At 50.9% G+C, this 14,283-nt stretch overlaps 2 protein-coding genes across 2 annotated transcripts; both read right to left on the bottom strand.

Annotated features, from left to right (window-relative positions):
- Positions 1-256: 256 nt before the first annotated feature.
- On the bottom strand, positions 257-1,323 carry HOXD12 (homeobox D12). The gene is made up of 2 exons (XM_065841502.1): positions 762-1,323; positions 257-495 (listed from the first exon to the last, which is right to left on the bottom strand). Exons 1-2 carry the CDS (start codon positions 1,321-1,323, stop codon positions 257-259), a joined length of 801 nt encoding a protein of 266 aa, XP_065697574.1.
- A 4,368-nt stretch (positions 1,324-5,691) lies between these two features.
- On the bottom strand, positions 5,692-8,893 carry HOXD13 (homeobox D13). Its single transcript, XM_065841364.2, has 2 exons — positions 8,169-8,893; positions 5,692-7,398 (listed from the first exon to the last, which is right to left on the bottom strand). The coding sequence occupies exons 1-2, from the start codon at positions 8,860-8,862 to the stop codon at positions 7,148-7,150; spliced, it is 945 nt and encodes a 314-aa protein (XP_065697436.1). The 5' UTR covers positions 8,863-8,893; the 3' UTR covers positions 5,692-7,147.
- Between the last annotated feature and the right edge of the window lie 5,390 nt (positions 8,894-14,283).

Raw genomic sequence — 14,283 nt, 5'->3', positions numbered from 1 at the left:
AGAAGAAAAACCTATATACATGGAGAAATAAAGGTAAAAAGCTGATAATACATGTTTCCATGCTGGTCCGGCTTGTCTTCTTCATTTTGGCTAAGAACTCAGCGTTTGCCAATTTACGCAGGGATCCTACGCGTTTCGAGAACTTGGTTTAAGTGGTAAAAAACCCCCACTCCCCGCGTTTCACTCGCGAATACGCTCTACTCTATGGGGTGAACCCTCCGGGCACAAGTTCATGCAGGAACGGGCAGACTCTGCTCTAGTACATAGAAAGCGCCTGCTCTCGCATTACTACTCTTTTCTTTTTCATCCGCCGGTTCTGAAACCAAATTTTAACTTGCTGATCACTTAAATTCAGTCTGTTTGATAGTTCTTTCCTCTTCTGTCGGTTAATAAACTCATTGAGGAGAAACTCGTTTTCCAATTCAGCAATTTGTTGTTTTGTGTAAGGTTTCCGTTTCTTTCTTGATCTCCCCTGGGTGGGACACCAAGGCAAACCTACAACAAACACGTCGATAATTTAGTGGATCAGGTCTGGATGTTAAAGAGAATATGCAAAAAAACCGCAAGATAACAGAGCTAAACTAGGTCGGCAAATCGGGCAAAACACATCTGACAGCACAATTTCTATCTACCTCCGAGTCGGATTAAGCAATTATCTCTCCAAATGGGTTACAGGGGGGTTACAAAGCAGTTACAGACATCTCTTAGAAAGCAAGTATCGCTAGGTCACCTCTAACTAAAGCGAGATATTTAAGGCATACCATCCTGCACTGAAGGTCTGAGGCATGACTGGACTGCTGCGGGCTGAACTGTCAGGTTCAAGTTGACGGAGTTCTTGATGTCCTCCTTTAAGCTGGAAGTGCAGGAATTCACTTCAAAAAGAGCAGCCGAGCCGTGCAAACTTCTCTGCAGGCTCGAGTGGTCATACTTTACAGGCTTTAAGTTGGCTGCGTGAGTAACAGTTGGGTCATTTGCAAAAGATTGCCTCTGCCTGCATCTCTCCTCTTGTTTGGAGCTCGCATCGTGGGTGTAATATTTATTGTTGTCTTCCAGGCACTCTTTGTTGCCGTTTGAGCTGATGTTGATTGGAACGGAGCCGGGGAGGTAAGGCTGCGCCGCGCCGCCGAACGCGTGGCTCTGCGGCTGGGCTGCGCACGAACTTGAGCAAGTCCACGGGATCGAGCTCCGGGGGTAGGAAATGGTGGGCAGAGCTGCCAATTGACTGCCATTAGCCCGCAAATTAGGAAAATAAAAGGAATCTGGAGATTGCAAATTCAAGAGAGAACCAACGTAGCCAGATCTGTAGAGACTGCGATCACACATTTCCAACAAAGGACTTCAGCTGTTCTTACAGCAGTATTTAGTTACAACAGGGAATAAGCGGAAAGCCTGAAACGATTGGACGAAACTTTGCAGACAGGTTCTTCAAAGCCGGTAATTTCAGCACCGCCTCCAGTCACCGAACCACAGAGTCCCCCTCTTCTTTTTTTTTTTCTTCTTCCCTTCCGCCCCCCCCTTTTAAAAAGTCTTATGATAACACTTTAAATATGAAAATACTCGCAAGGGGGAGGGGAAAACCTGGTCTCCTCTTCTATAAAAGTGGCCGGGGCTGGCTGGTAAATCCGAGGCGCCAGCAGAAAGATGAGGGGAAAACAAACATCTGCAGAGTTGCCGAGGGACACTGTAGCCCCGGGCGCAGCCGCTGGCCCCTCCGTGCCCCTCTCCTGGTAGTACCCTCCCTGCCGGCCTCCCTGTGCCGGGGTGAAAACCGTACCCACCGCAGGCTGGCAGTAAGCTACGATGGCTCCTTCCCACTAAGGGGAAAGAGATGAGACTGTTTAGGGCACACGTATGTATTCCTGCCCCTGTAAAAACGAGTACACCTTGTGTGTGAGTGTGCCCAGAACACGTATATTGCCCGTTTTGTATACGCGTTTGTTTTAACTGCAAATAACACTTTATGCATCTGGATATGTTTGCAATTAAAATCCTAATTGATCGGAGGTTACCAGGATCATCATTCTGTTCCACTAATAACTAGCATTCTTTTACGTACTCACGACCATTTTACCCCTTTTACCTTTCATCCTCACTCCGAAGCTAAGACAAGTTTTTAAACAATGCTTTTAAAACTCAGGGTCTTTAAAATACAAATCAAACATCAACAAACCGAGACTAACAACAGCAAGAATGCAGAATTACCTGAGTAAACGGTCGAGATTCGTACATACAGAAATAAAGAGAATCAAAAGTCTTCCAGAAGGAAAATGCCCGTGTGTGCTCTGCAGCAGAGAGGATATGAGTGTGGTGGCGGGCAGAGAAGAGTCCGCCTCAGCTGGGTACCCCGTTGCTATCTCCCAAGTTACGTATGAGAATTTTTTCTCCCCTGACCACAAAATTATGCCTTATAGGGTTATTACAGTGTGTGTGTGGGGGGGGGGCTATGCATATTTTGAGATTTTTTGAGAGGTCAAACCAGAGTTCAGTTATTCCGTTATCTCTTCCATTTCTCCACTAGCACCCGAGTGTGAATAAAATGATAACTGAAAGCATTCTCACGGGAGGTTACTCGTGTCCGTTTCCAAAGCGTGCGGGTCGTCAGACAGTGTACCTCCCAAGGGGATAAGCCGAGGCCCCGTATGCTGCACCCAGACACCCGCAATGGGCCACGAAGCCGGAGTTCTCGGGGACGAGCACCCAGCCAGATCCCAGCCGAGCTCTGCGGCGGCCGCGGGCACCGCACTCCCCGAGTGGTCCGGGCACTGCTACCCCACAGCCCCACAGGAGACTTCGGAGGCCCATCCGTCACCCGGACCGGGCATTTCTGTGCTCGGCCTCTTTTCCAACAAGCTTTACCCTGGTTTGAGCGAGCCCAGGTTCAAGCAGAGCCTTAATGCCAAGACTTGACCACTTTCATTACTGCAATTAAAAACTCGAACCTAGTTAACAGGTAGTGTTAATTTTTCTTGTTATTGTCCAACTAATCTTAGTTTTAATCTTGGTTTTATTTCTACGCTGAGATCAGAGACGCTGTCCCTCTTGACATTTTTCCTAATCAAATTCATCTTTCTGTTTAATGGGAAATTGGGGTAAATTCTGCGGTAATTTCATTGCCCTGGAAGAAATCTTTAAATGATTGCTCTCTCCCAGACCACACAGGACCACACAAGCACCGCTGGAGGATATTACTGACCGCTGCTTTTAATTTTTATTGTTTGAGTTATGTCTACCAATTGAATCTCCCTCTTATTAGCTCTTGTTTTCTGCCTTTTTTTTTCTTTTCCTTTTTTTTTTTTTTCGCCTCCCCGAAAGGATGGGTAATAATTTCTTTTCATAATTGCCTTTAATGAAGAAGCTGACTCTGTTTTTCGGTTCGCGGAAGACAGAAGGCACATTCGTGTTCAAAGACTATATTTTTGCCCGCAATAAACACAAGGAATGGATGTGAGTTCCCAGTTACCGGAAAGAAAGGTGACACTTCAAACTAACTTTTATGGGGTTAGAGAAAACAGAGCTTTCAATTAATGCTCGACTCATCTGTAATTGCTAATTAATACCGCGGAAAAAGCACGAAAACCAAAATCTGGACTACTGGAGACACTTATAACTGCGGAAAGCGATGTTTATGTTTAAATCTGTAGGGTAAAGAACTGACAGAAACATCTTGTTCCCGGGCCGGCTGGCCGCTGCCGCGGTGCGTACAGCCTCGGACGAGCTTGTGCTGATTTTTCCAGCCACAGCCGGCTTCTGGTTTGGGGGGCGGCGTTTTCATGCCGCGGGTGTCCCCCTGCCTGCACAGGAAATATCACCGCTGAGGAGCAGAGCGACCCGGAGGGCTGCTTTCACACGGTGCTTTCCGCTCTTTTTTTTCTTCGGTTTTTTTTCTTTGTTGTTTTTCTTTTGTTGTTGTTTTTAACTAGGCAACCGGGTCGGCCTGAACATCAGAGCTGACCACACGTTATATATTCTCCCAGTTATACAGATGAGGGTTGCTCTGCGTGTGACCGAGGAGTCTCCCTCCCCCATTTATCACTCGGAAACGCAGCTCTTGAAGCGAGGTGACGGCGTTCCCTGCCTATGCCGGGTCTTGTCCAGGAGATGGCAGGATTGCCTCAGACATGGCTCGGAAATCGCACTGCCTGACAGGCGCCAAGCTCCATGGTAGCTGCGGAGACGAGCCGGTCGGCCTGCAGTGCATCATTGTGCCACTGCACATTTGCAATTCACTTTGTCGAGGTACATATTAATTATCTGTAATAATGCGCTATATTTCAGGCGAATCATTATGCTGTTTTCTCTAAACACCAGCTGCTGTGACCGACTGCAGCTGGGGCTGCGTGGCAGCAGCCCGGATCCGCACCCTCGGGCGGGGACGAAGGAACGCGGAACTCCGGGGCTCGACCGGGTCCCTGCGTGATGGTAAGACCCAGGCTGTGGGCATGGGCATTTTGAATAACGCCCATCAGTGTCCCAGCTCCAGACTTAAGAAGCCCTTTTAATCTACTCTGGTAGGTGGACAGACTGATGTGCCCCGGCCCCCAGCCCCGGCCTATCCTTCCTCGTGGCTGTAGCTGCTGGTTTCTTAATGTTTCTGCACGTTGCTACGAGAATAAAAGGCGAGTCCTCTCCATCTGGTACCGGTTTGCCAGCCAATTCGGGTTTCCTCCTGCTCTGAGAAGGGAGCTTTGGCCGTGGCAAAGGTGCATCTTCTGAGAGCCCGGAGACCGGCAAAACCAAAGGTTAAGCCTGAAAGGGGGAAGGAAACAGCCCGCGACGGCTCCGTGGCCGGGAGACACAACAGCTCTGACAGTGCCCGGCCTTCCGTCTGCGGGGGTGGACTCGCTGGGCTCATAAACGTCTCCACAATTAATAGGACCGAAGTATGTGTGGTTGGGGAGAGGAGAGGTGCCAAAAGCGGGGAGGAAGGAGAGGGAGAAGAAGAATTTAAAACGTTCAGAGAAAACAAGTTTGCATCATCAGAGAGGGCTGTTCCAGGTACTCGAATAGTGTGCCCCACAAGTCTCCTCTCTCCTCAGAATAATAAAAAAAAGCACTTTGCCACAAAATCTAAACTGGCCCGACATGGATTTTTTTCCTGTCCGTTCGGGGAAAATAAACGCCTCAAGAGCCATGAACGTAGAAGCGGAAGAGAAAGGGGAAGGAAGGAAGGAAGAGGTCGGAGGAGGCGGAAGATAACTCCCGCTGGAGCAGCCGGTTGCGGAGTCAAGGGAGAGGCGCCTCCCCGGGCCGGCCACCCCCGCCACCGCGGAGCCCCGCGGGACAGCGGCAACAACTCGTGCCGGCTTGGGAGGGGAAAACAAAGGGAGACTGGGCCACCGTCAGCCACCAGGCAGGTAGAGCCGGGCTCCGGGAGCAGAGGGCAAAGACAGACTGTCCCCACTGTCCCCTGCCTCCCACCCTGGGTATTTCCCGCAGGCAGCATTTTTTTTTTCTCCCAGAAAAACCCTTCCCCAACGGCAAGGCGCTTTCGAATACGCGTTTCTCTCCTTCAACGCCCCTCGCATGGTGTCTACTCTTCCTTTCCCAAGCAACACGCCCTAAAAGTGGCCCTGGGAAGATCCCAAGTAAGCTTGGAGCCCGTGAAACACCTTGCTGCTAAAATAAGGCGAATTTCTTACTCTCTTTTTATATATATGGAAAAGAAATAATTTTATTAACGGCGATTCAGGATCAGTTTGGCAACATTGTTAACAGCTTGGAAGTTCAGTCCATATTTCCAACACAAAGTAAAAGTAGACTTTAAGACAAGAAAATAAAAGGATATGGTTTATGGAGAAATAGTCTTACCGTATGTCTTACCCACATACGCTGGTAATCAAAGTGTTTAGAGCAATAGTATATTATAATAAATAATACTAGTTCGGAACACACACCTTTTAATAATTAATCGAGGCACCTTAACAGAGAAGATATCGCTTGTGTCTCCTAGTAGTTGACTAGCGTGTCTGATCACCCTGTCTATATCATAACATGTACACTACATTTAAAAGAATACAAAATCGCCATAATCCTAGCCTTTCGGCCTATATAAATTATGGCGCCTTTTGAAATCCCTTATTTATTGCTTCTGTATTTAACACCCGTTTATTTGTGTAAATTAAAAGTTATTGAGGAACTTCAATTCTCCGACCAGGGGGCATATTTTAAAAGCCGTGGAGGGAGAAGAGTCTTGCAAGACAGTCGAAACAGGATATTTTACACAAGGTCTGCCCAGCTTTATACACACCTCTGTAGCGTCAGCTTTCCCCCTGACTGCAGGACGAGCCGGCCCATCAGTCCCGCCGAAAGCGCTTCCCCGAGGTGCCGCGACCTGCGCTCCTGTGGAGCGCCCAGCGCCCGGCCCCAAACACCTCTGCCCGGCAACCGGTGGCTCCTTTTTCAACCAGGAAATATGAAATTATTCCAATGAAAATGAAACCGCATAAAAAATAAAAGGAAAAGAAAAAAGAAAGTAAACCAAAACTGCAAACCTGCAAAAGCGGAAAGAGCGGTGGGACATGCATGGAACTGTGCTTTGCGTCCCGCAACAGCTCAGGCGGATTCTGTCCCTCGAAAAACACTAAAAAGTTCGGCTGCAGAGTTAGCCCTCCACGCAATTCACAGTTCTCTCCGGGTCACAGTGACCTCAGCGGGTTTTGGCAGCAGCCGGACGCTGCCACGGGTCCGGACTCCGGCTTTCTTGCATTTTCCGATTTTTTTTTTTTTTTTCTCGGCATGTTTTGAGGTTTTAGCTAGCAAATCAAACCTGACACTTTTTGGCACTTGCTGTTGTTCAGAGAAAAAAAAATACTACAGAACTCCCTCGAAAAAGTTAAGCATTTAAGAAAGTTATATCTGTAACTGTTCAACATATTTAATTCGTTTATACTGGCCTAGAGGGAAGAATAGAAATATAATTAATATTAATATTATTATTTTCGAAAGGAAGAAACAGAACTATAATTCAAGATTTGTCAGCACTCCGGTTCACTAAGAGAAAAACGCTGACTTTCATGGAAAACAATTCCCGAAATTTCGCCACCGCTGGAAGGAGGAAAAAAATTAAATATATTTTCAAGTCTTTCCAAAAGTCTTTAACTGGTCGTAAATTGAGTTTATATATCCATCACTGTCCACAACTAATAGATCAAGATACGTTGTCTTTCAGTTTGGAGACTATTTTCTTATCCTTCACCCTCCTGTTCTGAAACCAAATTGTTACTTGTCTTTCAGACAGATTTGTGGCTGCGGATATCCTTCGCCTCTTGTCCTTGTTAATGAACTTGTTAATGGCATATTCATTCTCGAGTTCTTTAAGCTGCAGCTTTGTGTACGGCACTCGCTTCTTTCTCCCACGCCGGTAGACACACATATCGGGCTGGTTTAGTGCAACGTCCCCTATTGTAAAAGACATTACGCGAAAAATTAGAATTTTATTACAGGCGTTTAAAGCTTTACCGATACTTCTTCGGCACTGGTTTTCACGGGCAAATAAATAATGCCGGGCTGTTTACAGTTTATTATTATTTACACTGCCACATTATTTGCACGTTAGTAAAGCACCAAAGCCTTGATGGACTGTCATCACTTTTCAGGCATGCATCGCTAGCAAGCATGCAGGGCGGCGGGAGCATTGGCTGGGGGGCCGAGCGCAGGTCGGTCCTGGCAGTGCACACACACAAATCGCTTTGGTGTGTGTTTCCCCGGGTTTGTTTGCATGTGGTTTGTGCCTGTGTGCCCTCACTACTCGCAGTCTTTTATGTGCTCTGGGGCCGGGTCAATCGCCAGCCAGAGAGGCAGAGGAGCGCAAGCCTTCGAGCCATCGTCCTGCAAACTGCAAACGCGAATACAAACCCTGGCACCGAGAGAAGAAACAGGCGAAGGAGCCCGAGGTCGCTCCGGTCGCTGGGTGGCGGGGGGCTCTAGTATCTGTCCCGCGCGGTGGAAAGCAGAGGCTGAGGTTTTCTCAGGGGTGGGGGTGGAGGGGTGGGGGGGGAAGGAAAAAGGAAAATCCACCGTCCTCCGCTCTCTCTCCGCTCTATGCATGTCTCTGCAGAGTGTCCAGCTCGGCAGGCCGCCCCTGCAGCCCGAAGGGCGGGCTAGGGGACAGGCAGGCGGAGAGGTGCGGGGGGGAGGGTCAGTTCAGACCATTTATCTCCTTCTCGTACCTGGAAAGGATGATTTCCAAAAGTGTGAGCTCTGTGTCTGATCTTTGGCACAATAAACCTGACTATTCCAGCCATTAGCCAGAGTCCAAGACTGATAGCCCTCCATTGATATGTATGTTTCGTGTCTCGGTTCCCCAGAGCCAAACGTTGAGACCATGTCTATGTACCCAGGAACGTGCTGGTAGGGGGTTGTATAGCCCTGGTAGAAGGACACTTCCTTCGCCCTGGAGGAGACTTCATTGGCTGGGACACTCGTGCTGGTCAGACTGGAGACGTCCATGTACTTTTCCACGGGAAAGCCGCCAATGGAGGCATGGGGGGGAGACTTCAGGGCGTTCTGCTGGATCCCAACCCCGTGGGACATCCTGCAGCTATAGTATCCATTGCCAAAGTGATACCCATAGCCGAGTGCGGGGGTGGTGGCCGGTGCGGTGGAGCCCGGGCAGTCCTTGGCCGGGGGGTCGGGCCTCGTTGCCACCCCCGAGCGCTCCCCTCCGCCGGCGTAGGCGAACCCCGAGGCGGCGGCAGCAGCGGCAGCGGCCGCTCGGCCCGTGTGAGCCGCCCCAAAAACGGGCGAGGAGAGAAAATTACGGCACTGCCCGGAAGCTCCGCCGCCGCCACCGCCGCCGCCGCTGCTGTCACCACGCAGTCCGTCCATCTCCCAGGTCGCTGCTTTGCTCATGGCCTTGCACATCGCGGGCGGCGGCGGCTCGGTCCCCGGCCGGGCATGATGCAAATGGTTATTTGCCTCCAACAGGTTGGATCCTGGCGGTACGTTTATAAAAACGAAGTCCAGGTTGGGAGGGGGGACGGGGTGGGGGCGGCCGGCTCCAGATTAGTTTGCCGCAGCCCGGGGGGCTGCTCATAGGCTGCCGTCGAAACATGTGACCGTCCCGCTGCCCGCACTGCCCCTTTCGCCTCGCAGCCCCTCGGTCCGCACCGACGGCGTCCCCCCTCCCTTCCCACCTCCGTTCCGCCGCCGCGCTCCCGCCCCGACACGGCCCCGGAGCTAGGGAGGGGTTGGGCAGATCGAGCGACGGTGATGCCGCCCGGGCCAGCCTCGCCCCCGTCGCTCTCACCGCCCCCTCTTCCTCCTGCCCGCGGCTTCAAAAGGGCCACAGGAAGACCCTTGGTCCGCGGGCAGGGGTCATTTTAAAGCCGAGGGCAGGGGTCTGACCGGATCCCCTGAGAGACCTTCCCCAGCTCATTGTTGTGTCTGCGGCAGTGGGAAAAACCCGGCACGGTCTTTGTAACTCATCCGCCTCATCTGCCTCTTTCCAAGCGATGTACGGAGGAGAAGGGCTTTGTTACAGGGAAGCAGGGGTTCCCTGGCTCCACTTAACTCTCGTCCATGGAAGACCTTCCCTTGCCCCCCCAAATAGTGCTACCAGCCCGGAAAAGGCATCGGGTCTGCGCTCAGAGCAAGACGCTAAACCTGGCACTCATTAGATGTGGTTTTTTTTCCCTTGGAGTGTCAGTTAATGTCGTGGTAAGGCAGCCTAGTTAAAACGCAGTGTTTGCTTATGCTGACGGCTGTTCTGGGGGTGAGTTCCCAAGACTGTGGCAAATCCTTCTGTCGTCTCTTTCGACTCTCCCGCTGAGTCAGGATGGAAAATGGAAGAGTGAGAAGAACTGGGAATGGAATGAGCTCCGAAGACGTGTTCCAACCCCAACCCCAGCTCCAACACCAGCCCCGGTCCCTGCCCCTTCGGGCCGGCTCCTTTCGCTCCGCAGTTGCGTGCTGCAGACACTTAACCCTCTCTCTGGCACGGAAGGCAACAAGTTGCTGGGAAAGGTGGCAGCTCCGCGAGAAGGACAGGGAAATGCCTCGGCAGCTGAAAAGAATATAGCTGAGGCCGTATTTACTGTCCCAAAGGAGGCTCAGCCGCAAGAGAGAAAAGAGGCAGCTGCCGTGTAGTTGAAAGTCAGCGTTGACACAGTTTCGGGGTCGGGGTGCCCTTGCTGAGCAGACTGGGCAGGCAGTGACGGGGCCTCCGGACTACTGGGCAGCAGCGGAGAGGCCGAGTGGCAGGTCGCGCAGCAGCCACCCGCCCCGCAGCCCTGCTTTGTAGCCTGTCTAATAGTCGTTGACAATTTGTGGAAGCAGGGTGGAGAATGCCAAACCGGTGCCACTAGTCAAATGTCAGTAATACAACAACCGGATGGCAAGCACGAGTACACGATCATCAGCTATAACCACTTAATTGCTATTAATCTTTCATAATCAGCTAAGAAGTGAGCCAGACGTGATTACGTGTTTCTCACGGTTGTAAGCCGAATCAGTATTTACTCTCAGGATATGAAACCCTACATGATTAGGAGGATGGTTTGTGGAGGCACAAGTTTCCCATCCTTTTATGTCCCTGCACGCAGCTTTCTAGTGAAAACATTGCTAACACTCTGAATTCCCGAGAAAGCAGAGACTTTATTTCTCCAGACGTATTTCCCGTTTCGTTTCCTCTTGCAATAAATGCAGTGAAATTTTGTCTCCCGTCACGTCATTTCAAATAAAGCCGCCGAAAGAAAGGAGAATCTAAAGCACAGGGCTTTGGAGCTTGTTGAGCTCTGTTGCACCAAAGCAAATCACGGTGCAGCCGCAGCGACACCCGCAGAGCACCTCAGTCCTCCCGAGACCTCTGCTTCAGCGAGAGCCCCTCGGTGTCCCTGAAAACTGTGTCTTTGGATGAGTTTATGACCAACGACTTCAATTTCATAATAAGCCGTTTTGTAGAGGGTGTAGAAAACAGCACTGCCTTGCGCGGCAGGATATTATACACGCGAATAAAAATAATGAGCTCGTGAGCCAAGGTCGGAGCGCTTTGAGCATCCACCCAGTTTACAAGTGGCAGGACGCGTTCCACGCCCCGAAACCCGGGGGCCGTGCTGCGGTCCTGGCCCCGGCTCGGAGCAGCTCGTCACATCCGCTATCCGGGGAGGACAGTCCCGATGGAGACTCCACTCCGCGGCAGGCAGGGCGACGTACCGACCTTGCCAGGCTTCTGCCTGCAGGACAGTCCTCGCCTTCCCCCGGCGCTGGCTTTGCGGATGCCCAGCGCCTTGCGGAGCCGCACCGCATTTTCCATTGACACTCTGGACGGGAATCTGCACAGATAGCATCGCTGCAGAAAGTGGTTGTGTTCAACCCCTGAAAAAAACAGGTGTTTTTTTTTTACTTCCCTGAAATTATCTCATTCCCTCAAATACATTTGCAATGATTTAACACAGTTAAGACTCCACATAAGCTTTTAGTACAGGCTCTTAGTATTTGCTGTCTGTCCTCTGCCTGGTCTCTCCCAGGAAAAAATAGTCCAGTTTTTCCATCACCTCCCTCGCCAGAATTTGCCGATGGTAACAATATTTTTACGAAGTCTTTTCTCTTGGTAGTATTTGCTCCAGAAAACAAAAGCAAACACAAACACATATTTCCCAACCACCTTTCCCAGAGCAAAAGAAGTATGCAAATGAAGAGAAAAGCAATCCATTTACATTTCGCCAAAAATTTTCCCCATGCCCTCTGCGTTCCGTTGTCACTTTCTAACCTGTGTGGACTTTTAATGGTATAACAGAAGAGAGGAGCTTTCGCTATCTACCACACCTTAAAAAAAAAAAAAAAGTAAAAGCCAGTTACAGTACTGAAAAGATTTAGCACCAAAGCAGGGAAAATAGTTGTGGGTTGTGGGTTTTGTGTGGTTTTCTTCGTTTTGTTTTGTTTTTTGTTTTGTTTTTTGTTTTGTTTTGTTTTTTGTTTGTTTGTTTTTTTTTCCTCCAGATATATGCCATAGCTTGCCGCCTGTTTATTTACGTCAACTTTAAAAATCCATTTCGAATCGGAGAAAGTTTTCTCCCGACTCCCTGCACAGCCTCTGAGCACATGCGGGCGTTGAACTTGAGCTCTCGGGTCACGGGCTGGTGCTGGCCGGCCCCTGACTCCCCTCTCTGTTCTGAAGCAGCGCGGGGACGTTGGGGACGTTGACCTGGGATGAGCTCGCCGACCTGCCTCAGCTGCCGGCCGAAACGAAACGTCGGCCGAATAGCTTCGCGGCAGGAGTAACGCTTTCTCGTTTAAATTAAAACCGGTTTGCGTGCAAAAGCAGCCCTAGAAGACATCGTGTAATCATTAACTTTGCAAAGCGGCCGTGGGATCTCAGTCTGTATAGCGGGGGGAGGGACGATGCTGCAGGGCCCGCGTGACTCGGGGACACGCTGGCTCCGTTTCCTTCAGCTTTTTCGGGTGACAGTTCGCAGACAATCAGGCCTGAACGGACAAGTAAACGTCCCGAGTTTGGCCCTTTACATGTATGAAGGCATGAGGCGGAGGGGAGAGTCGCGGTTGAGCGGGGGTACGGTGGGTGCGCTGCCCGGCCGCGGAGCTGCTCTGCCTGTGGCCTCGGGCGGGCAGCGCCCGCGGCTCCTTCGCGCATTGCCGCCAATGCACCGCCAGGTGGCGCCGCCTTGCATGCCGCCAGTGCTGCCGCGGGCGCTGAGCGCACCCTTCGGCCCTGAGAGGAGTCCCTCGGGGCAGCCCCCGCTGCCTCGACGCTCGCCTGGACAGACACCCCCCCCTCAGCCCCACACACCCGCGATCAGAGCAACACCAGGTGCTCAGACCCCGCGAGGGACGACCCGGAGCACTTGCGCTGCCACCGATGGCCCGCCTGCGCTGTTCACCGCCACGGGCCCCTGTTGGCAGCCTGCCCCGCCGATAAGGAGGAGGTAGATATTCCTGTTCGTCTTCCCAAGCACGCTCTGAGCGGTGAAAAGCTGGTCGAGATATTGTTTGGCTGATTTAACACGAACTTCTTTTCAATTAAGTTGTGTGACCTCTTTTTCCAGGCTTCGGTTTAATAAACGAGCACTGAAATATTCTTTGATGTCTTGAGCAATAACTTTCAAGGTAAAAATGAAAAGGAGTTTGGCCACAGGCCTAAGCAGCTATTTAAACTTACAAGAACAACTGAGTAAACAGCGTCTAACAAGACCTTCCATATTTTAGTGGTCTCTGTGACTTCCTCCCCCTTCGCTCACTAATGTCACTGTAATGTCGAAGGTTCTTTAGGTTGAGCTGTGGATTTTGAACTATAAATGTATGCCGAAAGATTTTAGTCTGTGCTGTTGCTTTTGGGAAAACACAACAAGATAAAAATATAAACATCGGTACAGTAAATGCATCTGGTTGGCTGGGAATATAAATATCTGATTACTAGCTTATTAGTGGGTTGACGGTTGGGGGTGTGTTGATTAGCTGCATGGTGGGGAACGGGTTTGTTACCGCACATCTATTTAGCGGAAGATTATTAGTGTATTTTACTACATGTTATTTCCCTTGCATATAAACGTAGCTTTATTTTAAGTCACATTGTACATAACCTAAGGTATCAGTATTATTTAAAAGGTGCAAAATATAAAATAACACTATTAAAGATGCAACTTGTAACATGCAACTTGTTTCTCTCACATCGAGGCTTTTCATAGTCTTTTTCCATCGCTCTGAACAACATAAAAAGCGTCCCATCTCTCTTAGTAGTGCAGTAACATTTCTAGAGTCTAAAGTTGTGCCGGCTTTGATTGCGCGCACACATGAGTACGTCGGAGATCTGCTATCGCGGCTGCGGTTTTCCAAAGAGCAGAGGGAAAGATACTCGCCCTGTTACAGCCTTTAAGAAAACAGACGAGGGCGCCAAACGACAGCAATAAACCAGCCACAGGCTTCCGCTCCGCCTCCCGCCCCGTAGGAGCAGCCGGCTGCTACAGCAGGGGAAGCGGGGGCTTCGGGACCCCGGCAGAGCTGGGTGTCCCGGGCCCGCCGGGCGGTGCGGTGCCTGCTGCCGCCCGCAGGGAGCCCGCTCGGCCACGGTCAGCAAGGTCTGAGCTGGGGTGTAACAGCGGGACACCCTCCGCCTCTCCGGGAAGGCAGTGCAAAGCGCCCCGCCCGGTCCGGCCGGGGGGAACCCAGGGGAAATCGTGTACCGGTTCTCCCCGCCGCCCCGCTGCTTGTATCCCGCTCCACTCCCTCCCCGTCGTCCCGCTCCACCGCCGCGCCCACGAGGAGGAAAAGTTGATATTTACTTTAGTCTGTTTTGCGGGCTGTAAAACGCAGAACACCACACTACAGTCG

This window comes from Patagioenas fasciata, chromosome 7, assembly GCF_037038585.1.
Source record: "Patagioenas fasciata isolate bPatFas1 chromosome 7, bPatFas1.hap1, whole genome shotgun sequence".
NCBI classification, from domain to species: domain Eukaryota; kingdom Metazoa; phylum Chordata; class Aves; order Columbiformes; family Columbidae; genus Patagioenas; species Patagioenas fasciata.
Note: the sequence above shows the minus strand (reverse complement) of the source record. Positions and strands in the feature narration are given on the sequence as shown.

What these genes read in the sequence shown, in the direction of transcription:
- HOXD12 (XM_065841502.1), bottom strand. Translation starts at nt 1,323, where the DNA reads ATGTGTGATCGCAGTCTCTACAGATCTGGCTACGTTGGTTCTCTCTTG. An exon ending in CAGACCTTCAGTGCAGGATG is followed by an intron (nt 496 to 761) that starts GTATGCCTTAAA and finishes TGTTTGTTGTAG; the next exon opens with GTTTGCCTTGGTGTCCCACC.
- HOXD13 (XM_065841364.2), bottom strand. Translation starts at nt 8,862, where the DNA reads ATGTGCAAGGCCATGAGCAAAGCAGCGACCTGGGAGATGGACGGACTG. An exon ending in TTGGAAATCATCCTTTCCAG is followed by an intron (nt 7,399 to 8,168) that starts GTACGAGAAGGA and finishes CTTTTACAATAG; the next exon opens with GGGACGTTGCACTAAACCAG.